We start from the raw sequence: 23,761 nt of genomic DNA, 5'->3' as shown, positions 1-23,761 counted from the left end.
GGAGAGGGGAAGCAGAGATTCAAATAGGTCCTATAACTGGGGCCTCACCCTGCTCTTCCTGGGCTGCTACAGTGGTAACATCATCCCCTTCCTTCTAATGCCCTTTTGGCTTTTGTCAAAATAACCATGGCTTCTGCCTGACATCTTCTCACTCATCGTCCTGGGCTCTGAAAGAAACTCTAGGCCAGTGGTTCTCAACCTGTGGGTTGTGACCCTTTTGGGGAGGGGGGTCAAATGACCCTTTCACAGGGGTCGCCTAAAGAGCATCAGAAAACTGATATTTACATTAGGATTCACAACAGTAGCAAAATTGCAGTTTTGAAGAAACAATAAAAATAATTTTATGATGGGGTCACCACAACATGAGAACTGTATTAAAGGGTCATAGTATTAGGAAGGTTGAGACCCACTGCTCCAGGCTCTCAGGTAAGCAAGGAAATGGGGGCTAACTGTGAAGGGAGACTTCAAGTAATTCTATTCCAGCCCTAAGATCCTGTTCTAGGGGCAGAAGGTCACCCCAGACCTGGGGATCAGATTTCTAGGGCCGAGATACTCCTGTGATGTGGGATTTCCCTCTGTATGCTATGAATATGTTTTATTAACATTGGTTAATAAAGAGGCTGCTTCAACCTATAGCAGGGCAGAATATAGTCAGACTGGGAGAGGGGGGGGAACAGTAGGTAGAGTTAGCGAGAGACACCATGTAGCTGCTGAAGGAGAAAGACGCAAGAATAGAAACACCCTGTATGCCACAGCCTCGTGACAATACACAGGTTAATAGAAATGGGTTAATTTAAGATGTAAGAGTTAGTTAATAAGAAGTCTGAGCTAATAGGTCAAACAGTGATATAATTAATAGTTTCTGTGTGATTATTTGGGTCTGGGCGGTTGGGAAATGAAGGAACAGTCTCCTTCAACACCTTGAATATGGAGCCTCAAAACCTCAGTGATTGGGGCCCTCTTTGCAGCCAGCTACCTGCAGCTCACCTTCTAGATCAGTTCTTTCTAAAGTTTTCTAGTCCATAGACCTGACCTCAGGATAAAAATGGGAGTGCAGAAGTGGAGAGAGATAGCTGGGCAGTGGTGTCCCACACCTTTAATCCCAGAATTTGGAAGGCAAAGACAGGCAGATCTCTGTGATTTTGAGACCAGCCTGGTCTACAGAGGGAGTTTCAGGACAGCCAGGGCTACACAGAGAAACTCTGCCTCAAACAAACAAACAAACTAACTAATAAAAACAGAAGAAGAGAGAGAAATTTAGGTCCTCTCCCCTGTGTCAGACACAGCCTTGGGCTGCCATTACCAAGGGCTTCAGTTTTGAACACCTTGGGGATGGGGAAGACAGGGTGATGAGGTAAGATCTGGGCAGAAGAATCTAAGAAAACTCACAAGCTAATTTTAGGTCTCCAGGTTTTAGTGGACCTGCATAGCTGAATACGAGGGTTCAAGGCTGGGGAAGGTTGCCCCCTAGAGCCAGGATGGAATAATTCTGTATGGACAGCTAGCTTTTCTTTCCCTTAATTATTCCTCCTCCCTGGGCCCCTGGGAAACAGGAGGACTAGTCATATGACCTGCTCTAGACCAGTGGTTCGTAACCTTCCTAATGGGGCAACACCTTAATATAATACAGTTCCTCATGCTATGGTGACCTCCAACCATAAAACTATTTTTGTTGCTACTTCATAACTATAATTTTGCTACTGTTATGAATAGTAATGTAAATATCTGTGTTTTCTGATGTTCTTGGGTGACCCCTGTGAAAAGGTTATTTGATGTCCCCCTACAAAGGGATCATGACCCATAGGTTGAGAACTGCCACTCTAGACTGAGGGGCTTCCTGGGTTGTATGGCTTTTACTTGAAAAGCAGAAAAAGTCAGCCATCATGATGGCTTACAGATTAAAGATATTTGCTGCCATGCCTCCTGATGATCAAAGTTCAATTCCTGGAACCCACACAATGAAAAGAGAGAAGTCAGTTTGTTCTCTGATTTCGGTGCATGTGTCTAATCCCCCCCCCCCTCTCTCTCTCTCTCACACACACACACACACACACACACACACACACACACACACACACGGTTAGTCTGTATAGAAAGAACTTAATAGACCAGCAAGTGTTATGGGAATGTCCTGTTTTAGAGAGGGGGTCTGAAAGAGCCTTTCTGAAGAAGAAACATTTGAGCTGAGACTTGTACACATTAATCCCAAAGATTGGAAAAGAAAGACCACCAACCCATGATGGCCAATTAACTAAAGGAAGCTTTTTTATTATTCATGTACAAAGCCTGCTTCCCCCTACGGCAGGGTTGGAGAGGTCAGTATTGGGTGTGAGGAAGACAAGGTTCTTATAGGTCAGGGATAAGGGGTTTCTGTTGTTGGGGGAGCTGCTTGTTTGTCCCAGTCAGTTAGCTCCAAAATAATCACATAGAAACTGTATTAATTAAATCACTGCTTGGCCCATTAGCTCTAGCTTCTTATTGGCTAACTCTTACATCTCAATTTAACCCATTTCTATTAATCTGTATATTACCACAAGGTCGTGGTTTACCAGTAAAGTTTCAGCACGTCTATCTCCGGCAGTGGATCCATGGTGTCCCTGACTCCACCCCTCTTTCTCCCAGCATTCAGTTCAGTCCTCCCCACTTACCTAAGTTCTGCCCTATCAACAGGCCAAGGCAGTTTCTTTATTCATTAACAGTAATCACAGCACACAGAGGGGACTCCCACATCAGGTTTCAAATGGGTGGTTTGGCTGGCAAAATAGGAGGGGGTTACAAGAGCAGAACAAAAGCATAGCAAGTGAGTCATAATGATCTCCTGAAACAAAGACATGGCTACAAGGTGAGTATAACAAGGTAGTCATGATAACAGGAAGTCATAGCAAGATAGTCATAGGTGGATACATAATGTAAGCAAAGACATATTTGCAAGATGGTTATAAACAACTTTTTGAAACAAAGACATGGTTGTTATTCCTGGAAAAGGCAGTATAGAGCCATTCGTAGTTGAGGTTACAGGTGGGGCATAGCCCAGGCCTTGAGAAACAGATTTAATGATAAACAGGAGTGAACATAATTTTCTTTTACTATAAAATGGCTTTTAAGCCTAAAATTGAGGCAGGCTGGGTCTTCAGAATGATGGCAGAACAACATTAAAAGCAGTCAAAGAGCTTTCTGGATACACTGAGCAAAGGCTCAGGGCTGGGAACAAATGCAATGCTTTAAAGAAACCTCAGTGAGCAAACGAGGCTGGTAGGAGTTGACACGGTGTTAATCAGTTTATTTATGAGCTATGGGAAGCTATGCAAGGATTGAAGCTCGGAGGACTGTCCTGTGCTGTGGGGTAGAAGCGGAGTTAAAGGGAAATGACCAAATGGGGTCAGCTAAGAGGTTCTGGTGGGTGGTCATGAGAGTGGCTGGGATGCAGACGGAGAACAAGGTGGATTCAACTGGATTTGCTAAGGTGTTACACGAGAGGGGGAGGGGAAAGGGAGACTCAAGGTGCAGAACCTCAGTAAACAAGGATGAGCCCTCAGAGAGCATCTGAGGTTCTTCTGTGAGGAACTAAGGAGCCAAGAGGAAGAGGCCCTCAGAAGACCGTTAACTCGGTAGTCTGGAAGATAGCTCAGTGGGTGTAGCCTTAGCTCTGTGAAGAATGAAACATGTCTGGTATGTGCCTTGGGGGTGGGTAAGGAAGGAATTTCTTAGGAGGCAGGGATGTCTGAAAAAGGGAGTTGCCAACATTGGTGGGAAAGTTCAAAAGTGACTTTAGAGCTTCGGATCAAAACAAGTGTTCTTTAGTTGACTGAAGTGTAACGACGATAAAGCCGGAGGTAAAGGCAACCGCCTAGTCTTAGAGGGTGTCACTCAGTAAAGATGCACCTCAGCCATTGTTAGGGTCCAGTGAAGACCTGGGGAGGCAGAGGAGCTACATCTGCTCGGCAGAGTCAGCCTTTCAACACCCCGCTTTCACACAGCCTCTGGGCTCATCACAACAGAAGGAGGGATTCAGGGCGTAAAGGAGTCTTTTATGATTCTTGCCTAGAAATGACATGTGCTGTTTCTGCCTGAAGTCCATTGCTCAAAAATCTGTGGCGTTCATTGATTCAACTTAGTTGCACATAGCAGGTCGGGGTAGAAGGGCCTTGGTGGGCCTGGAAATATAAACATGCCTTTACCAGAGTCAGCTGCAATGATTACTTTTAAAATTTAAATGTATATTTAAATATATATTTAATTTAATTAATATATAATATTTAATAAATATATTAATGTATTTTAATATATTTAGTTTAATTTAATATATTTAGAAATATTTGAAATATATACATAGATAAATAGATAGGTAGATAGATATAGATAGATAGATAGATAGATAGATAGATAGATAGATAGATAGATAGACAGATATTTAAGACAGTGTCCTAGTTATCTTGGAACCTGTTATACAGGCCAGGCTGGCCTGGAACTCATAGAGGCCTGCCTGCCTCTACCTCTGCCTGCTGAGTTCTGGTATTAAAAAGTAGGTGATGTGTCCTGAAGAGGCATATGGATATTGGTGGTCTCTGCTTTAGACAAGGAGAATGACTGTCTTATAGGGAACCAGGGTACCGTCCTAGTTAGGATTGGCATCTGCTCTCTGAATGACACCAGAAAGGAAGCTGATGTGGGAAACGTGTGTACGTGTGTGTACGTGTGTGTGTGTGTGTGTGTGTGTGTGTGAGAGAGAGAGAGAGAGAGAGAGAGAGAGAGAGAGAGAGAGAGAGAGAGAGACGCACCAATGTGCTCTGAGGCTCCACCGGCCTTCTTGTTTTCCTACTTCACGGTCTCTCTCCAGAGCAGATCTCAATTATCCTACACTTTACTACTTGTCTTAGGGTTACTCTTGCTAGGACGAAACACCAGGACCCAAAGCAAGTTGTGGAGGAAAGGTTTATTTGGCTTACAATTACACATCACTGTTCATTACCAAAGAAAAATCAGGACAGGAACTAAAAACAGTACAGGAACCTGGAGACAGGAGCTGATGTAGAGATCATGGAGGGGTGCTGCTTACTGGCTTGCTCATCAGGGCTTGCTCAGCCTGCTCTCTTACGGGAACCCAGGATCATCAGCCCAGGGATGGCTGCGCGCAGCATGGGCCGGACCCTCCCCATCACTCACTAATTGAGGAATTGCCCTGGATCCGGGTCTTCTGGAGACATTTTCTCGGTTGTTTCCCTTCTTTCAGATGGCTCTAGTTTGTGTCAGGTTAGCATAAAACTAGACAACGCACCACTAGAAATAGCCATGCAGTGCTTCTCCTCTACAAGAAGACTTCTGTAATCTCGACAGGATAGTCTAATTTATCTCCTCACGCCACAGCTCACGTCATGTGACCCTTTTTAAATAGTGACAACAGACAGTCTCTGTGGCAGCATTAGTGACTTGCTACATTACTGTGTTGAGCTCCTGACTGAGTGCTTAGCAGGGGTCATCGTTCCCTCTAGAAGCACGGAGCCACAGGAGTCCTGAGCATTACAAGCTGCATTATCTAAAGTTGTGACTCCTTAGCCATATGCAGCTATTTTAATTAGACATAAGTAAGAAAAACTCAGCCGCGTATCACCCACTCGAAGGCAACATGTGACCAGGGCCTCAGTGCACAGCACAGATAGAGACTGACTTTCTTTGTAGCCGAAAGTTATTTTGGGTAGCTTTGAGTTATTAGAAGGACCTGGCTTGGAAACTGTGAAGCTAAACCTCCGACTCTACCGGAGTCTCCAGCCTTTTAACAGCCCCTTGCTTTCTCCGCATTTCTCTACACACGTACATTTCAGCCTAGCCTTGTCTCCTTTGGAGAGCCCGAGGCCCGGACTCTGTTACATAACCATCTCGTTATTTTCTTGCACAACCCCACTCTCTACACAAGCCCCTCTCCAGTCCGATACTCATGGTATGTTTGCCATCCTCACTCCTGCCTACCGTGCGAAAAAGTTAACACCTGATCGTTTAGGTTAAAATGACTTTAAATATTTCTAGACTCGGTTCCTTCTTTCCCTTCTTCTCTGCCCGAACCAGCTCTTGCCAGGGCAGCTTTTGGCTGCTACTAATTACTCTTTCTGGCTTTTACTGAGAACCCATGGTGTGCCAGGAAGTTAGCCAAGCACCGACTGCTCCTCAGAACTCTTTGAAGTGGGTATGGCGGCTGTCTGTCTCCATTTCATAGCCACAGCAAGCATTGTACCGAAGTGGGAAGGACACGTCCCACTGATCTTTCTGCTTCTAGGCTTTTTTTCCCAGGCAGTCCCTTTTCACAGTACTACCGGGCTGTATCACTGCAGGCCATGGGAAAGGAGGTAGATGCCGCAAGGCCCCGGATACTCAGACTCGAAGCTCAAAATCCACCCTCAAATCCAAGAGTCCAGCTACAAAAAGCTGCTATTGTTTTCAGAACATTCTCTTGTGCATTTTCCCTAGGGCTGTCTTCACACAGACTGCTCCTGATTCCTAGGATGTTGTCCATCCCAGCCAGCCCTGTGGATATGTATGGCGGTGCCCTGGACCTCTAGGCGCTGTTCCTCTGAGTGACTAGCACTTCATCTCCACCTGCCTTCTACAAAAGGACTGAAATGAACTCGTGCATCAAAATCACTCCTTGTTAAAAATATACACCGAGCCAGGAATGATGGATCACTCTAGCACTTTGGAGGCCAGGCTGGAGGTTTTGACTTTGAAGTCAGCCTAGGCTACAAAGCAGTGTCAAACCGACTTGGCTATATAGTGAGACCTTGCCCCAAAGTTCGAAAGGCACCTAAACCAATCAATCAAAACAAACAAACAGTTCAGCATTCAGATCTGAGTAAGCAAGAGCGGAGCTGGAATTAGTTTGGATATTTTTTAAAGATGCACCCACCCACCCCCCAGATTATTTAGAATTAAGGCAAATGCAGTTTACACCACTTGCTTGGCTTTACACCACAGTCCTACTTAGGCTGCTTGTGTGTAATGCATCGGTCTTTACCGCTCACCTCTGTCCTTCAGCATCATCTGTTCGACAGATGTTCATTAAGGGAGTTTGGGGATGTCTGACACGCCGCTTGGTGTTGATGCCAAGGAAACTGGCACCACCGCTGTTCATGGAGTTGAGATTCTAGACGGGCGAATCAGGCAGAACAGCAGCCCTTGAGACATATCTGAGCCCCTGTGAGCGGCGAGTACCTTATAGGAGTTTTGCTGAAGTGAGGATGTTAAGGATCTTGAGATGGAGAGATTAGTTTGGATTACTATGGTCCTTGCGGGAGAAAGGGAGAAGGCAGTCTGGAGTCTTAGCATGCCTGCACCGCCCAGAAACTGGAATAGCAGGCAAACAGCTGCTCCCTGCAGCCTCCCTGGGGAGGCTGCCCTGGAGTCCCCTTGCTTTCTGTCCAGTGACACTACTCTTCGGACCCTTGACCTCTGGCTTGGAATACATTTGTGCTGCTTTAGAACTTAGAATTTGTAGTAAAGATTGCAGTAGGTGAACGGAAATAAGCGCACGGAATTCTAGTTACTGATGTTGTGGGGTGTGGGGGTGTGGTTGGCCCTGCCAGAGAATTCTGGGTCCTAGGGTGCAGAACCTGGCTTCGGTTTTGACGTTCCCTGTGAGCCGTTCACACTTAGGAAGCTGGGCTAGTCGGAACAGTGAAATTCTGCCATGAATTCTCTGCAGAGACCGGGACAAGCATTCAAGGGATTTCAGGGTGGGGAGGCGGGTTGTGGACATGAAACGGAAGAAGGCGAGTGTGTGGCGCATCTTGTGTGATGTGAATAACTATTGGGGGAAGGAATTCACTGGGTAGAAAGAATTTTTTGGTTTTGTTTTTCAAGACAGGGTTTCTCTGTATAGCCCTGGCTGTACTATAATTCATTCTATAGATCAGGCTGGCCTCCAACTCACAGAAATCCACCTGCCTCTGCCTCTTGAGTGCTGGGATTAAAGGCGTGCGCTAAGCACCACCCAGTTCATGGAAAGAATTAATATATTAGTTGTATATTGTATTATTTTAGGTTTTTCTATTTTTTATTTTACTTAATTAGTGTGGGGGGAGCCAGAGAAACAAACCAACTCTGTTCAGGTTTTTTTTCCATCTCCTTATCTTGGTCACTTCCCAAGTGCCAGGATTATATGTGTGGGCCATCATACCTAATTTATGCTTTTTTTTCTTGGTTTTTGTTTTTGTTTTTGTTTTGTGGCGGTATCTCATTGTCTAGCTTTGGTTGCGCTCAAACTCACAGTGATCTGCCCGCCTCTGCCCTGCCTCTGCCCCTGCCAGTTTAAAGGCATTTGCCACTACACTTAGCTAGATTTTGTGATTGTAACTAGAAATTTTAATCTTAAATTTTATATGCTGATGAGTTTCCCATTCAAAATTTAATCCCGGAACTCAGGAGGCAGAGGCAAGAGGGTCTCTATGAGTTCCAAGCCAGCTTGCTGGTCTACATAGAGAACTCCAAGACAGCCAAGGCTACATAGAGAGATTATACGTCAGAAAATTCAAAGATATTTTAAAATTTAAAAAATAACCATTGCAGTTACCTGGGGGTAAAGACTGATTTCCAGGCACGCTGCTGAGGACCCGCTAGGTAGATGGAGTCTGGGGAATGAGCCCAGGACCCTGCCCTTCCACTAGGGGTCGCCCGCCTTTGCAAAGCCTCGGTGGCCGGGTCAAACTTGTGTCGCGAGCGGCCTCCGGCCGAGGAGGGCGCTGTGCCGACGGCACCGGGGAGGGGGGGCGGGGAGGACGGGCTGGGGGCGGAGCTCGGGACGCCGGCGGCTCAAGCTCGGGCTCGGGCTGGGGCTGGGGCTTGGGCTCCAGCTCGGGCCCTGCACCTGTGCCTCGGCGGCGGCGCTGGTCCTCCGCTGCCGCGCTTGCTGCCCCATGGCCCCGTCCCGGCTGAAGCTCGGCCTCCGCGCCGCCTACTCCGGCATCAGCTCGGTGGCCGGCTTCTCCATCTTCTTCGTCTGGACGGTGGTCTACCGACAGCCCGGGACTGCGGCAATGGGGGGTCTCGCAGGTATCCTGGGGGGCGCGGGGCGGGCGGGGATGGGGTGGGGTGGAGCTGTCAGCTGCTGCGCACGGCGGCTGGAGCGGCGCTGTCCCCGGGGCGGGAGCGTTGTTTACCCCGAAGAGGCCACTGGCAGCGCAGGCCCGGGTTCCTGGGCATTGCTCGGGCCTCTGGGACCTGATGCCTTCTGAACGTGGCGCGACCTAGGGTGCCGACTGCCGGACTCCGTCGTTTGCACAGTTGTCGCGTCCCGGCACCCTGTCGATCTACCCTCTGCCCAGGGGATACTACAGCGTCCTCAGCGCGCCCAGTCCCTGGCCACCCTCGCTCCTGCAACAAATACACTGCTTCTGCGGGATTCCCGCGCCTCTTATAACAAGTGGGGGTTCGTGGGGAAGCCCATCAGCCAGCCCCAGAGGTCCTCAGCGGAGGCCAGGACTGTGCTGTGTGACCTAGTGTTACTGGACGTTTCCTTTGCATCCGCGTCCATCTGCCGAGGTTCCTCAATGGGAATTTACTAATCCCCCAAGGAGGGGACCGGAGGCATCAGTGAAGAAGGCCCAGTGTTAGCAGTGCTCTGTACCTGACGTGCAGTTTTGGTCATGTCTTTAAACCACTGTGCCATAGAACTGGTGTGAAGGCCAAGTATATTACCTGTGCTTATTAACATAATTTAATAAATTATGCTGCGCTAAGCAGTCTACTCCCCTATTTCACTTAATCCTTATATTAGTCCTTTGAATTAGGCATCATTGTGCCCGTTTTACGGTTAGAGAAATAGAGGCTTAAGGTAAATAATTTGTCCCGGGTTACAAGAGTCACACGATGGGCTCCAAGATGGCCTAGCTTTGAAAGCCTGTCCATCTGAGTTCAAAGTTCTGAACTTTGAACTCAGATGGAGATTTGAATCCCTGAGAGTTGTACAAATTCAGCCTCGCTTGCTAAAGACATTAAAATTCCTGCTAACAAAGTTAACTCACCAGGTGGTGGTGCAGCACACCTTTAATCCCAGCACTCACCCAGAAGGCAGAGGCAGGTGGATCTCTGTGTGTTTGAGGTCAGCCTGGTCTACAGAATGAATTTCAGGACTGACTCCATAGCTACTGAGAAACGCTGTCTTAAAAAAAAAAAAAAGAAAAGAAAAGAAAAAAATTAAGCCAAAATTAAGCCAATTGTATAATAGCCGCATGAAACAATAGTATGGGTAAGGATAACATTTTAATTTAATACACAATGATCTTATTCCATGGCTAAAATCCTTGGCAAAAAGATCCATAAATGTAATAACTAAAAATAACTAATTCACACCAGGTGTGCTGGTACTCCTCTTTAATCCCGGCATTTGGGAGGCAGGAGGCAGGTGGATCTTTGAGTTCAAGGACAGCCTGGGCTACGGAGTGAGTCCCAGGACAGCCAGTGCCACACAGAGAAACCCTGTCTCAGAAAAACAAAACCAAAAATCAAAAACCAACCAAACAAAACAACAACAACAAAAACCAAACCAAAAAAAACCCCACACATTTTCCCTGTATGTACTGAGTGCCATCCTGAGGTAAGGGAACCGTGGGTGTTTCTGCTTTATCAGAATGCATGCATGGCTCCTAAGCTGAAGCCATGCCAAGCAAGGCACTGGGGTCACCAGGAAGGTTCAGTGTGATGCCCAGGCCTGCCACCTGTGACCTTCCGGGGACAGCCAACACTGCTGGCTGATTTGTGTACAGGGCCTTTCTCTGGGCTGCCCTCCTCCACACTTCCTATTGCTCCTGGGTTTAGAAGGCACTGTCAGGACCCTGACCCGAGGCTGGATGCTGAGACTTGAGATAAGCTCTTTGGTTGCCGGGAGGAGGGAAGACATTCCTGGGATCAGCTGGCTAAGGAAGAGTCTGCCCTGTGGAAGTAGGGGTGGTCTCTACCTAGCTGTGGGAGGCACAGCAATGCCTGCTCGAGACTTCGGCTTCCTCTCCTAGGTGTTGGAGGAGATGCCACTTCTCCTCGAGGTCTGCAGGGCCGTGTGCTGCTGTCCACTCTCTCAGGCTTTCCAGCTAGCTGTTTATTAAAGGGCACGGGAAGGTTCCAGCCCCCCTCCAGGCCGCCACCGGGGCCTCCCTCCCACCCGTTTTCTCTCTTTAATGGCCTTTTCTCACCTTGATGGCCTTGCTTGACCTGAAGCAAGCTATCTGTGGAGCTGCCTTGAGAGACAGGCACTTGGCATCAGCTAGCTGGAGCAGAGGCTTATCTTCCTGCTAGTCTGGCCTCTGGCAACCACCGTTATGGAAGAGCCAAAACTGCTTGGTGGTAGTGGCTGGTGGGCGAAGAGTTGTCAGGCCAAGGCCATACTCTTTCCCCACCCAGCGTGGGTTGTAATGAGGGGTCCACGGCCTACCATACTTCTTCCTCTTTTGGGGTGAAGTGTCAGCCGGCTTCTGACTTGCAAGCACTCCACTACTGACTCAGCATTTTACAGCCCAGAAATTGCTGAGTCACAGAGGTCCATCCCAGTGGGTTTTGTACAAATTGGTCAATTGTGGCTGTTCGGCATGCTGACTTCTGGGACAGGGTATGTATGAGCGTTTGGGGTGGGAACACCCTTATCCTGGTAGGAATCTGAGAGGAAGTGACTTTGCAAAAAGGCAGTGACCCAAAAAAGGGTGGATTCACCAGAGAGACCTCATTGAACCCCCTTACTCTGCACTGGGAGCCCTAGCTAACATGCCTGTTCTATGTCTGGAAAACCATGGAAAACAGGGTATTCGTACCCCACATCCAAACAGCGCCCTGTTCTTTGCAATTGAATTTGACAGAGAGGAGCTCTGGTGTCCTGGGTCTTCTGTGTCCTCTGGGCTGGGCAACAGGACTAGAGTGTGCCCTCAGAGCCACATACCAGTGTCTGTTTTTATTCCACAGGCGTCCTTGTGTGCCGCCAAGCCTCTCATCCAGCCCAGCATCTGGAGGTGCTTTCCCTAACCAGGCCTATGAACCCAGAGGCTAGGCAGGCCTAGCCCTGGAGTGGCAGAGTGGAGCCAGGATGAGGCTGTGCTTGCTCCTGCAGCCGGGTGGGGCTGGGGACTGGTCCATGCTGCTCCAAGTTGTATAGTCCAGGCATCCTGGAGCCCTTGAGTATCCTAGGAAAGGGAACAGAGCAAGACAGGGTAGAGTTGCTTCCCTGGAGTATAGGAAGGGCCGGGGGAGGGACTCTTCATCGGTAATCACTTGCAGAGGAAGCATCTCTCCCAGGAGGTCAGGGTGGGAAGTGGCCTCCCTCCTGAGTGTGTTTCACTCGCATGAGTCCTGGAGCTGGGTTTGGAGGAAGGGTTTAGCTACCACCTGGGACCACTCGCTTCCCTCTCTTCTCGTTCCCAACGCTTGTGAGCAGATGTGGGGGCGAGCGTTTGGGGGAACCCCTGGGTCACGCTGGTGGTCTGAGATGACGTCTATACACTTCCTAGTTTAGCGTTTTCTAACCAGACATTGCTGAGTCACAGGAATTGCTTTGACCTTCTTTTTCTACTTTAAGCTGACTTCTAGAATCTTCAAGTGGGAAAGGATTGTAGAACTCAGTTATTGCATCTCCTTTCGTGAGAAGAGGAGGGAGGACAAGCCACTGGAAGGATCTGGTCTGTCCCCTAAATACTCAGTGACAAAGGCTTCATCTCTTGGGGCCCTTTAAGAAACCACATTGAAGTCATAGGGTGGAGCTCACTGTGGTAGAGCAAACACTGTGCTCACTGCTCTGGGCTTTAATCCTCAGTGCCCCTATAGAGAATCCAACCAACTCCCTGCAGATGAAAACTTCAGAAGGAGCGGGAGACTGGTGTGGAGGTTGCTGGGATAAAATCCGGACCACAAAAGGCAGAGCAGAGATTAGTATTCTGGCTTCCTCTGGCCCGCTGCAGCTTCCTGCCAAGGCAGAGATGGGAGCATGTTTATTTCTATCCACCCTGAGCCCAGGAGTTATGGGAACCCATCCCAAGGAGGAAGACTGAAGGCCAGATCGGGCTGAACTGAAAGAATGGAAGTGAAGGGGATGGGTATCAGTTTGGCGGGGTTGGGGGAGGGGTAAGCAGGGTGAGATAGATTAGTGGGCTCATGCTCACACAGGGAGGAGTCCAGGTTTCCCTGCTTAGCCAGGCTGCAGGACCACAGGGCTCAACCATTTTTATGCTTGGCAGCATAACAGTGCCTGGCCCGAAGTCTCCTGGTTTGTACTCTCCCGGTGTAGTTTTGCCCTGATTGTGATAATTAAGACGGTCACCATAGCCCCATGATAGCCAGATTCCTCTGCTTGCTGTCCCAAGCCTATGTCTCATAACTTTAAAAAGTATAAAGCATTTTAGGCATGCCAAGAGGAGAAACAATTTAACAAACTCTTGCTCTCATTACCCAGCCTAAGAGATGAATGCGTGGTGGCTGTCAAAGAGTCAGAGTCCCTTTGCCTCCCTCTGTCCCAGCGACCTCCTTCCCAGTCAGATGTCTGCCCCCTGAGAGGTCACAGCACTTGTGCTATAATGCAGCTGATGATTTGAAAGGGCTCCCACTTTCTGGATGCTGCAGCCTGAGGGGCCTGCCTGCACCCCATGGCTGTACTGAGAGCTTACAGCTGGCCATCTCTCTTCTCTTTCATCCCTTGCCTGGCTTCACGGCCCTGCTCTACGTCCTTGCCAGCGGAATTGGTATTTGTTTCATTCTTTTTCCGTACCAGCAGGCACTGCCTGGTACTGAGGGTTGTATTGTGTTCTATTGTATTGACTGAGAGTATCATAGGAGAGTTGCCCACCAAACCCAGAAGGGTCTGGGATGGTAGCCTGCCCTTTGCCTCAGCCTGGAGGGATGGCATCAGGCCTAGCCCAAAGCAAGTAGGGCACGTGGGTGCTGGGTGGCCTTGGGGGCCTCATGACAAGGCTTTCTTTTTCTGTAAGGCCAGTATAGAGTTGCAAAGAGCCCTGCTGCCCAAGAGTTAAGCTGCAGGCTCCAGGACCCAGAGGATCAGACAGAGGAGGAGTGCGGAATGGGGCATGCTTCTCCGTGTCTATGCCTTTGGATAGGCGTTAGGAAGTCTCATTTCAGGAGCCTTAAATGTAAAGTTCTCAGAGTGAACGCCAAGTAAACTCGTTTGGGTAGATTCTACCTATAGACATGCACCATATGAGAAACTAAAACTGAGAACCTTTTAAGCATTTTATTAATTTATTTTGGTTTATATGAATATGTAAATTACTCATGTGTTTAACCGTTTGTTTCTTTATTTGGGTTTTTTGAGACCCCTGTGTAGCCCTCCCTGGCTGTCCTGAAACCCATTCTGTAGACCAGGCTGGCCTGGAACTCAGATATTTGTGTGCCTCTGCCTCCCAAGTGCTGGGATTAAAGGCATGCACCACCACTGCCCAGCTAATATAATATTTCCAAGCTGAATGTGGTGGCACTTGGGAGGCTGAGGCAGAAGAATCACAAATTCAAGGCTAGCCTGGGCTATATAGAATTTTGTCTCAGCCTTATGGTGGCGCACACCTTTGATCCCAGCATTCAGGAGACAGACGCAGGTGGATCTCTGAGTTCAAGGTCAACCTGGTCTACAGAGTACCTGGACAGCCATGGCTATACAAAGAAACCCTGTCTCAAAAAACCAAAAGGAAAAGAAAAAAGGACCTTGTCCCCCTCAGAAGAAGTAGAAGAGGAGGAGAAGGGGGAAATGAGGAAAAGAAGGGGTTGACAAAAGTAAAAATGACAAAGAGCAGCATGGTTTTGTTTTCCACGAACCTCTTTAATGCCTGGCTTTCTGGAAGGCAGCTTAAGTCCTGTGCTTCCTTGTTCAAGTGGTAACATCACATCCCATAGACATCACATCATTGCCATAAGGACCAGTCTTCTCTGCATCACGGTCCGAATGGATCTGGCCTGGTGGACATAAGGGTCCTAGTATCAGTGCCACCGGGCTAGAGGCCAAGCAGGAGGGAGCTGCAATATGACAGGCAGGTGCCTGGGTCCTGCTGACCGAGTCTGTCCCCGCAGGTGTCCTGGCTCTGTGGGTCTTGGTGACTCATGTGATGTACCTGCAGGATTACTGGAGGACCTGGCTCAAAGGGCTGCGCGGCTTCTTCTTCGTGGGTGTTCTCTTCTCGGCCGTCTCCATCTCTGCCTTCTGTACCTTCCTGACATTGGCCATCACCCAGCACCAGAGTGAGGATGGTCCAGGGAAAGGAGGAAGGGAGAGGGCTTGGGGGTAGGGAGCAACCTGGGAATATACCCTGCCTGGGACTCCTGTCCAGTTTCTACAAGTGTGATTCTGAACGGCTACAGGGACTAAATGGGTCACTTGGCCTCCCCTGTCCAGCTTTCTTACTGTTAAAGTGGGGAGAATGAGAGCCCCCACCTCCTCAGGGGCAGGAGGATTCCAGACTGGTATGAAGTATTTGACAAGGCTGGCTCACATGAACACCTCTCACCCCAGAATTGCTGGGGTCCTTTAGTCTCTGCCTAGCTCCAGGAGGGCAGCACCCCCTGGTGGCTCTAGTAAGAAGTAGCCAGAGGCCATCCCTGTTTGATGCGGGTTGGCAGTGGCCTGTGTGTCACAAAAGGGGAGTGGATGTCACGGACCTGCTGGCCAACTCTGACCTGCTCTCACGCCTCAGCTCTCCGACTACACATGCAGGAATGCTGTAAGCACGCTCCATACACCAGTCTTCAATAGCACTGGTTCAAGACCCAGAGGCTATAGGGATGTAGAGTGGGAAGGAAGAGGGGGGCGTCTAGTCTTGGCTGCTGGTGGTGCTTTGGGTAGATCTCTCAAGTTATCATTGGTTCCTCTCCCCTGCAGGTCTCAAAGACCCAACCAGCTACTACCTCTCCTGCGTCTGGAGCTTCATCTCCCTCAAGTGGGCCTTCCTGCTCAGCCTCTACGCCCACCGCTACCGGGCTGACTTCGCTGATATCAGCATTCTCAGTGATTTCTGACCCAGGGAATGAGGTCACTCCAGCCTGGGGGCCCTCAGGACCTGTACTCGGCTTCTGAGTCAGCATGGGAGCCTGCCCCAGACCCTGGGGACTCCAGAACTGTGGCAGGGCATATATGGCTGGGGCCAGTTCAGTTGCCCAGCAACTGTTGGAGGGGCACTGCCAACCTGCCCGTCAGCCTTTCCAAATGGATCTATTTTCTTAGTACTCTGAGGAATCTTTGTAAGTAGGACCATGATAATGAACTCCAGGTGTCAAGGGGTAGGGTCTGAACACATGACTAGTGGCAGGGTTAGGGACAGGCGTCCTTCCTGCCCCAGACTTCATAAAACCATGGGGCTGGGGGAAGGCATTTGGAAAGGTTTGATCAAAGAAGGACTCTCTAATAGAGATCTCCAAATCCCGTCCCAACACCTCCATCCTGTTGTCCTCAAGGGTCAGGTATCTGAACTCACCAGTCCCCAGGGAAGTGATGATTGGCTTTTTCCCCCAAGCTGCAAAGCTGAACAGAGTCCCATCCAGAGTTTGTTTCCCATGAGGGTGCTAGAGCCAGCCAACCATTCCTATGTGTCACACATGTGCACATGACCACAGATTACCAGAGCCGGACTCCTCGGATGCGGCTAGACCTGAGGACCACAGGAAACACACCCCCTGCACCTAGAAGGGCTTCGGGAGAGGGCGCAAGCTGGTGGGAGCCAGAGGGTTCTCCTTATGTACCCCTGAGTCTCCAACCTTGCTCTTCATCTGCCCCTCACTGCACAAGACACACCCAGCCATGAGGACCTTCTCCCCGTTGTTCTTCTTTCTCTCTGCTGAATGGACACAGGCCAAGGCCTTACCTAAGCAGAGAGGCAGGGCCAGGGCTGCTACATATATCCTTTATGTTAGGTTGCCATTTTGCACGTCCACTCTTCCACCAGGGTCCTGCCCCTTGCTCTCTGACTTACCTGTGTCACTGTCACGGTAGCAGAAATACAGCGGCCGTTTTGTCAGCCTCAGGGTGTTTCTTTGTGGGGGGCTCTCGAGAGGGGACTGTAAGAGTGGGCAAGGAGGGGGTTCTACCTATCTGATTATTTAAGATAGGCTCTGGGCTAGCGGGCAGCCTGCCCTCTTGGCATGAGACCACTAACTCAGACCTCCTTTCCTCTCCCAGCCCTGCCCTATGTGACTAGGATGCCCACAGTCCCAGCATCCCCCACAATCCCATCTCCACCCCTTAGCCCAGAGAAAGGGATTTTTTTTTTTTTCTCTTAAGCCCAGACTGCTCGGGGCTCCAAGGTATATGGTGACCAGGCTGGGGAGACTTGCTGGCACCCCCTCTGCTTATGCTGGGCACACTTTTTCTGGCCTGTTGCATTGCCCATCCTTTTTACCTTACAGTAATGCTCACAATATCATGGTGCTTTAAAGCAGGAAGGAGCCAGAAACTATGTCCCCATCTAGAACCTTTCACTGAAGGATACAGGAGGCAGCAGTGACTCAACTGAGTCCCAGCTAGGACTGAAGCCCAGGTGTGTTTGCGTCAAGATCTTTTGGGGTGTCTTGGCAAATTGAGTCTGAGAACTTGTCCCTGTATCCCACAGGGCCCAGTGTGTAGGGCTCAGCCCAGGGTCATTGCCCTTTTCACCTGGGTTGGTAAGCTGTATCTGGAGTGGGCCCTTCCTGCATGCGGCAGCCATGGAAGGGCAAGGGACCGGAGGGCCTGAGTTCGGCCCACGCTTGCCCCCTTTCTTAGCCCGTCGCAGGGTGCCGGGTGCACACCCCCTGCACTGATGATCTCTCACTAACATCCAAGAGGCATACTCACAAGGACTTTAAAGCAAATAAAACATTTATTGTTCAGTTTTTTTTCCATTTTTTTTCTTTTTTACAAAAACATGCATACATACACAAGGTATGGCAGGTCTTGGGGAAGACACACACGCACACACTCTTACACGCACGCACGCATACACACAAACACTTCCTTGGCCCCAGGCCTGACCTCAAAAGTCTTGAAGACTTCTGGGGTGGCCTCCCCTCCCCCATGTCTGTCTATTCTCCCACCTTATCTCCCCTCAGCCAAGCTAGTCCTATGTGGGGCAGCAGTCATAGTCGAGGTGGGGGAACCCCAGAAACAGAAGGCAGGCTCATTCTGGGGGCAGTGACCAGGCATCCCTGGGCTTGTGTTGTGCTTCTAAGGGGAGATGAAGGTTTGGCACCATTGGGTCAGGAAGCACAGGACTCAGCACCTGTCTGCTGCACCAAGGCACTGAGATGGTCCACATAGGGTGGCCTCTGGCAGGGCAGTGACCAGATGGGAGGCTTGCTGGTGACTGCTCACAGAGAGAGCAGCTCAGAGTGGCTCTCAGAGCCCGGGGCTGCCGAAAGACAACTGAGGAAGCTCTCCTGTCCTCAGGAATAGGGGACCCCTTGGCTCCTACTCCCCTAGCCCTTCAGAACCTGGGAAAGGCCACCCTGGCTGAGGCCAAGTTCACATTTCTGTATGGAGCCTGGGGTGGTGTGCAAAATCTGGGGCCTTCGAAGTTAAAAATAGTGGCAGTTACAGGTCCACCTGAACCAGTCCTCCGCTGTGTAGTCCTGAGGGCTGCAGGCCACAGCTAGGGGACTGGGTCCATTCTGGAAGAGCCCAGCTGGGCCCTAGTGCCCAGCCCGCCTCTTCCCAGGATCCTTCCTGGTCCCCATCCCAGACCCAGTGGCCTTCTCAGTTCCCTGGGGTAGCTGTCAGGGTAGCTAAGCTCTGGACCTGACTACCTGCCCAGAGGATCTCTGCAGACCCAGGAACAGGGCTGACAGCAGAGGTGAGGCGATGAAGGGCAGGTGATCTGCTCTGAAGCCCTAGAGATTCATAGGTTCTTCCTCTTCCACCAGCTGCTGCGAGGGCCTGGGAGGGGGACAAGGGCAGGGTGTTGGGAAGCCAGTTGGGAGGATCCAAGGGGATTCGAAGGCATGGGCCTAGGATTGGGGGGTCTGGGAATACCTGTCTTCAGCCAGGATGCCCACTGAGAGGGATGCCAGTGCAGTCACGGCTTCCACTTCTGCATCAGCCCCTGGTACTCTGGGCAGCCAAGAGTCTGGACAGGAGGCCAAGCGCTGCATGCAGCCCCAGTATTTCCCTAGGATGAGAAGCTGGGTCAGTAGGGGAAAGACAAGCTGTTTGAGCTATATACCTAGACTGATCCCATGGCTAGGGACACAGGTCCAGAGCCCAAGAATAGTGGTCATGTCATCAGCTTGAGGTGAGTGCCCCTTCCTGCCCTCACCCCCCAACTTACCCCTTCCCTACCGCCCTGGGTAACAGAGCAGATTCAACGTGGCTATAAGGACATCTTCACAGATAACCAAGCCCCTCTCCCATCCTTGGCTAATATTCCACCCTAGAGGGCTAGCGAGATCGATCAGCAGTTAAGAGGACCTGGCCTTGATTCTCAGCATACAACAATCTGAAACTTGGGTTCCAGGGATTCTGATGCCTTCTTCTGACCTATAAGAGCATTGTATGCTCTCATACAGATTGCATAGCCATACATGCAGACAAAATACCCATACACATAAAAAATAATTAAAAAATAAACCAGATATCTTTAATCCTAGCACTCAGAACGCTGAGGCAGTTGGATCACTGAGTTCAAGGCCAGCCTAGTCTACATAATGAGTTCCGGGAGAGCCAGGGGTTCCATAGACCCTGTCTCAAAAAATCAAAAATAAAGAAAGACCATTCCAGCCGGGCGGTGGTGGCGCACGCCTTTAATCCCAGCACTTGGGAGGCAGAGGCAGGCGGATCTCTGTGAGTTCGAGACCAGCCTGGTCTACAAGAGCTAGTTCCAGGACAGGCTCCAAAACCACAGAGAAACCCTGTCTCAAAAAAAAAAAGAAAGAGCATTCCATAGATGTGTGGATTCTAAAAGCACCAGGAGGGTCCACTCGACCCTACATCAGGTTTATGACAAGCTTTGCTCACATATACCTATACCTTGGCTTCCTAGAGCAACAGGGTCCCCCTCATGTGACCTCCATAGTGCTCAGCCTACCCCTAGGAGGCCAGGCATGGTAGTAAATTATTGTAATTCCAGCAGACAGAGGCTGAGGTAGGAGGGTCACACACACGTTGGAAGGTAGCCTGGGCTACTTAGTGCGACCCTGTAAAACTTAATGACCCAAGAGCTGGGTTATTTAGCAGTAGAGTGAGAGCCTACCACATGCAAGACCCTGGGTTCAATCACCAGTACTGAAGGGGGCTGGGATTAGAGGGAGGTAAGACAATCGCGGTACAGAGCCAGGGCAAGCATCTCCACACCTGCTCTGCACAGCCAGCTCTGGTCCACGGAACACTCACCATCCTGCCGTTCTGAGACAGGGATGGACATGGGCCAGCTCAGTGCAGAACCTGGCCCATGAGAGGTTCCACAGGCAGCTATGCTGTGGGTATATGTCGGCTTCCCCAACCAAGCCCCAGATATGGGGAAATCTACTTTATTCATCTTTGTATACCAATGGAGATCCGGGGCCTTCACAGAAAGTGCGCAACCTAGTTGAAGTTGAATCTTTAACATGTTTTCCAAATGTGAGCTCTTCAATATAGTTATATTCTGAGACCCAGGTAGGCCCTCCCCACAGCTCTCCAGTCACTGGGACCAGTACCGAGGAGCCTAAGCCAAGCCTTTATAGCAAACAAGGCCTGAGTGTTGTTGTCAGCCTGGCCCCTGGCCCAAGATTATAGCCAGAGATGGAAGGCCAGTCCCAACCATAAGGAAGTCACTGTTGTGTCCATGCTGGCTCCAAACTGGAAGGCTAAGAGGTCACCCCAGGCTAAGAGGTCACTCACTCATGGGGATATGGCCACCATTACTCCTGGCGTGGTTCCTGGGAATCCTATTTGAGATCGTCAGTATGTCTCTGGCCTGGCAGGCACTGGGTCTCTGAGACTTTGCCAGTGGGATGGTGAACCCTGGAGGCATTCCCAGGTTTGGACCCAGCAAGTATCACAGGTCAAAACTCACTGTGCACCCTGATCACAGCTTCCAGAGAGCGGAGGGCATTGAGGTTGGGCTTCTGTTTCCAGCCTTCTTCTGAAAGGGGATCCACCTACAGAAACATTCCATCAGGGACCCCAAGCTCAGCCTGCGTGAACAGGCATGAGCTGCTGGCCCTAGACCTAACCCGAGAAGGTTTCCAGCCCCACCCCTTCCCCTCTTATCTACCGACTCTTCGTTCTGAAGTGTGAGAGCCAGGGGCACCTGTCCCAGGGAAGTATAGAGACAGCTGAGGGCCGAGCTTACCTTGTTGCCCAGAAGAGCAGCCACACAGGCCTCAGAGGCGTCACAGATAGCTGTGAGGTCATGACCACCCTCTAAGGCCAACACCACCGCACCTCCTGCCAAGTTCATCAGCTGCTGTGTCATGTACCCAAAACCTACATGGTTGAGGTGGGAGAAACTGTAGAGGGCGAGAGGAGAGGGAGCCCCATTCCCTACGCTGTCGTTTCCCTGCTTGCTTCCTCCTTCGTAGACAGTGTCTTAAAGATGCAAACCCCACCTGTATGCTTCACTCCAACCTCTGAAAAGTCAAGGGTCTTCTATACAAGGCCCCTCAACTAGCAGGTAGCAGTGCTGAGACTCGAATCCCAACATCACCTCCGGTCTGAGTCTCTCATTGGGCCACCAGCTCTTTGTTCCCAGGCCCCGTGGCATAGTGGACGGCATTGACATTCTGTTCGGAGAATGCTGCTCTTCAAACTTCCTCTAAAGCAGCCGATGGCCCAGCCTGGAAGCCTGGCTTCTACAACTGGCCTTCCATCTGGCAGACCTAAGTCTCCAGGGGCCTGATCCTGGGAAGCAGGCTGTGCTGTGCTAGGCTAGGAGAACCCAGGGAATTCCAGGGCCTGCAGCCCTGCTCCTGACCTTACACGTGGCCCTGGACTGTGGCCGCTGCTTCCTACCTTTTTATTCTGGCAGGCGCATTCCTGTCCCCACACAGCCTGCTCTTACTCCCCACGCTCCCCCATAGCTAGGGCCCCCTTACATTTGGCAGAAACATGGTAGCCACCCAGCGGGGCTGGGTGACCCTCGGCAGCATCAAATCCAGCAGACACCAGGACCAGGTCTGGAGCAAACTCTCGGGCAATGGGCATCACCACGATCCTGAAGTTGCAAGGAGAGGCATTATCCACCAGGGGTCCAGCACAGCCCATCCTTGCCCCTCCCGCCAACTTCACTGAGGGTACCTATCCTTATGGGATGCCCCGATCTCCTTCACCCTGGCTGTGGCTCTGGTCGAGCAGCCTCAGAACTCAGCCATACAGAGACTTTAATGAGCAAGAGGCAGAACGGAGACAAAGATCCTATCATGGGATGAGAGAAGTGCGTGTGTGCACGCTTGGTATGTGGTTTGCACAGCCAGCTGCATTTGTGCTTGCTCTGGTCACTAAGCCTCAGGGACTCTGGCTAAAGTTGAGCACACTATGTTTAGAGGTGACCTGGGCAACTTGCCCCCTAATTGTGCACCAGGGTGATCAGACCTGAAGTCCTGGGCTGCCAAGCTCAATCCTTCATCTTCTTCCCCCTGCCTGCCCCTAATGCCCCAACCCAAGGCTGGTGTCCATTTAGGCATTTAGCTCTGCACAGACACCAGGGAGTCCGACTCAGGGTGCCTGAAGAATTAATTCTCATGGGAGAACCTCCAGAAAAGGACTTCCACGTTTAATGTAGAGTTCCATTTTCCCTAGAAACAGACATAGGGGCCTGGAATGAAGGAAACAAGGACTTCTTACAAGAGTTCAAAGCTCTTTTTTTAAAAAATATTTATTTATTTATTATGTATACAATATTCTGTGTGTATGCCCGAAGGCCAGAAGAGGGCACCAGATCCCATTACAGATGGTTGTGAGCCACCATGTGGTTGCTGGGAATTGAACTCAGGACCTCTGGAAGAGCAGGCAGTGCTCTTAACCGCTGAGCCATCTCTCCAGCCCCCAAAGCTCTTTCAAGAGCAGTTTTCTAATGTAAAGCCATCCCTCCATGTGGACAGCACTTAAGGACACCAAGTTTCTACTCTCGCCAGAGACCCTACCACCTCCAGGCAGCTTTGTTCTACCCAAATCTCTCCAGATGTGTGGCTCTGACTGTCTCTTTCTTGTGTGTGTCCTATTTCCTTATTGGAGCTGGCTTACACTGGCTCGTAACCAAATGTGAACAGATTGACAACTGGTCGCTGCTAACCTAGGGCTATGGGAAAGGGAGGAGAGACAGTCTTGCAGGACTGACTTCCTCTAGACCCCAGAGGGCTTACCTGAAGGCAGCGAGGTACTCAGGATCCCCCATGGGTGGATCCAAGCCCCCAGCCCAAGCCACGTTGACATTGAAGCCTTCACCGTTGCCAGTCCCCACCTGGAAAACAAGCCGCAAGGAGGACGTGAGAAGAACAGAGTCCCAAGCTCATCCAGGTTTTTCAGTTCCACACAGGGGAGCTGAGGCTCAGAAAGGAAAAGCCACTGCTCAGAGCCACACAAGAGAGGGGCAGAAAGGGTCCAGGAGGAAAATCAGTACGTGCCGGAAGATGCTGAGCCAGCACAGTTACCTCATCCACAGCCCCACTGCCTGGGAAGAAGTTGCCGTCATCATGGCGGTGCAGGGAAATGTACAGCACGCTGGGGTCCTGGTAGAACGTTTGCTGTGTGCCGTTTCCATGGTGAACATCCTGCACAACACAGCAGACGGCTGATTAGTGTAGTCCACAAGCAGAAGGACTTCAAGGTCGGTGACCATTCTGAGTCCTGGGACACTAG

The 23,761-nt window shown here is 50.4% G+C and overlaps 2 protein-coding genes across 8 annotated transcripts in view; one reads left to right on the top strand and one right to left on the bottom strand.

The window, feature by feature from the left end:
• The first annotated feature begins 8,791 nt into the window (after window positions 1–8,791).
• Window positions 8,792–17,820, top strand: Slc48a1 (solute carrier family 48 member 1). Its single transcript, XM_005353989.3, has 3 exons — window positions 8,792–9,036; window positions 15,034–15,201; window positions 15,839–17,820. Exons 1-3 carry the CDS (start codon window positions 8,901–8,903, stop codon window positions 15,973–15,975), a joined length of 441 nt encoding a protein of 146 aa, XP_005354046.1. The 5' UTR covers window positions 8,792–8,900; the 3' UTR covers window positions 15,976–17,820.
• A 403-nt stretch (window positions 17,821–18,223) lies between these two features.
• The window catches only part of Hdac7 (histone deacetylase 7), a 35,139-nt gene continuing 29,601 nt past the window's right edge, over window positions 18,224–23,761 (bottom strand). For all 7 annotated transcript variants that reach the window (XM_026782444.1, XM_026782446.1, XM_026782443.1 and 4 more), the window contains 7 exons: window positions 23,554–23,673; window positions 23,266–23,363; window positions 22,000–22,118; window positions 21,258–21,391; window positions 20,979–21,063; window positions 18,959–19,094; window positions 18,224–18,862 (listed from right to left, as the gene is read on the bottom strand). In XM_026782444.1, coding sequence (XP_026638245.1) covers window positions 18,817–18,862; window positions 18,959–19,094; window positions 20,979–21,063; window positions 21,258–21,391; window positions 22,000–22,118; window positions 23,266–23,363; window positions 23,554–23,673 — 738 coding nt within the window. In that variant the 3' untranslated portion in view covers window positions 18,224–18,816. The remainder of the gene's footprint in view (window positions 18,863–18,958; window positions 19,095–20,978; window positions 21,064–21,257; window positions 21,392–21,999; window positions 22,119–23,265; window positions 23,364–23,553; window positions 23,674–23,761) is intronic.

This window comes from Microtus ochrogaster, chromosome 15, assembly GCF_000317375.1.
Source record: "Microtus ochrogaster isolate Prairie Vole_2 chromosome 15, MicOch1.0, whole genome shotgun sequence".
NCBI classification, from domain to species: Eukaryota; Metazoa; Chordata; class Mammalia; order Rodentia; family Cricetidae; genus Microtus; species Microtus ochrogaster.
This window is presented reverse-complemented; position numbering and strand designations above follow the sequence as displayed.

Bases quoted from the DNA above. Each gene is read 5' to 3' on its own strand.
- Slc48a1 (XM_005353989.3), top strand. From the start codon at position 8,901: ATGGCCCCGTCCCGGCTGAAGCTCGGCCTCCGCGCCGCCTACTCCGGC. The intron at 9,037-15,033 runs GTATCCTGGGGG...CTGTCCCCGCAG, and splicing joins GGCAATGGGGGGTCTCGCAG to GTGTCCTGGCTCTGTGGGTC. The intron at 15,202-15,838 runs GTGAGGATGGTC...TCTCCCCTGCAG, and splicing joins GGCCATCACCCAGCACCAGA to GTCTCAAAGACCCAACCAGC.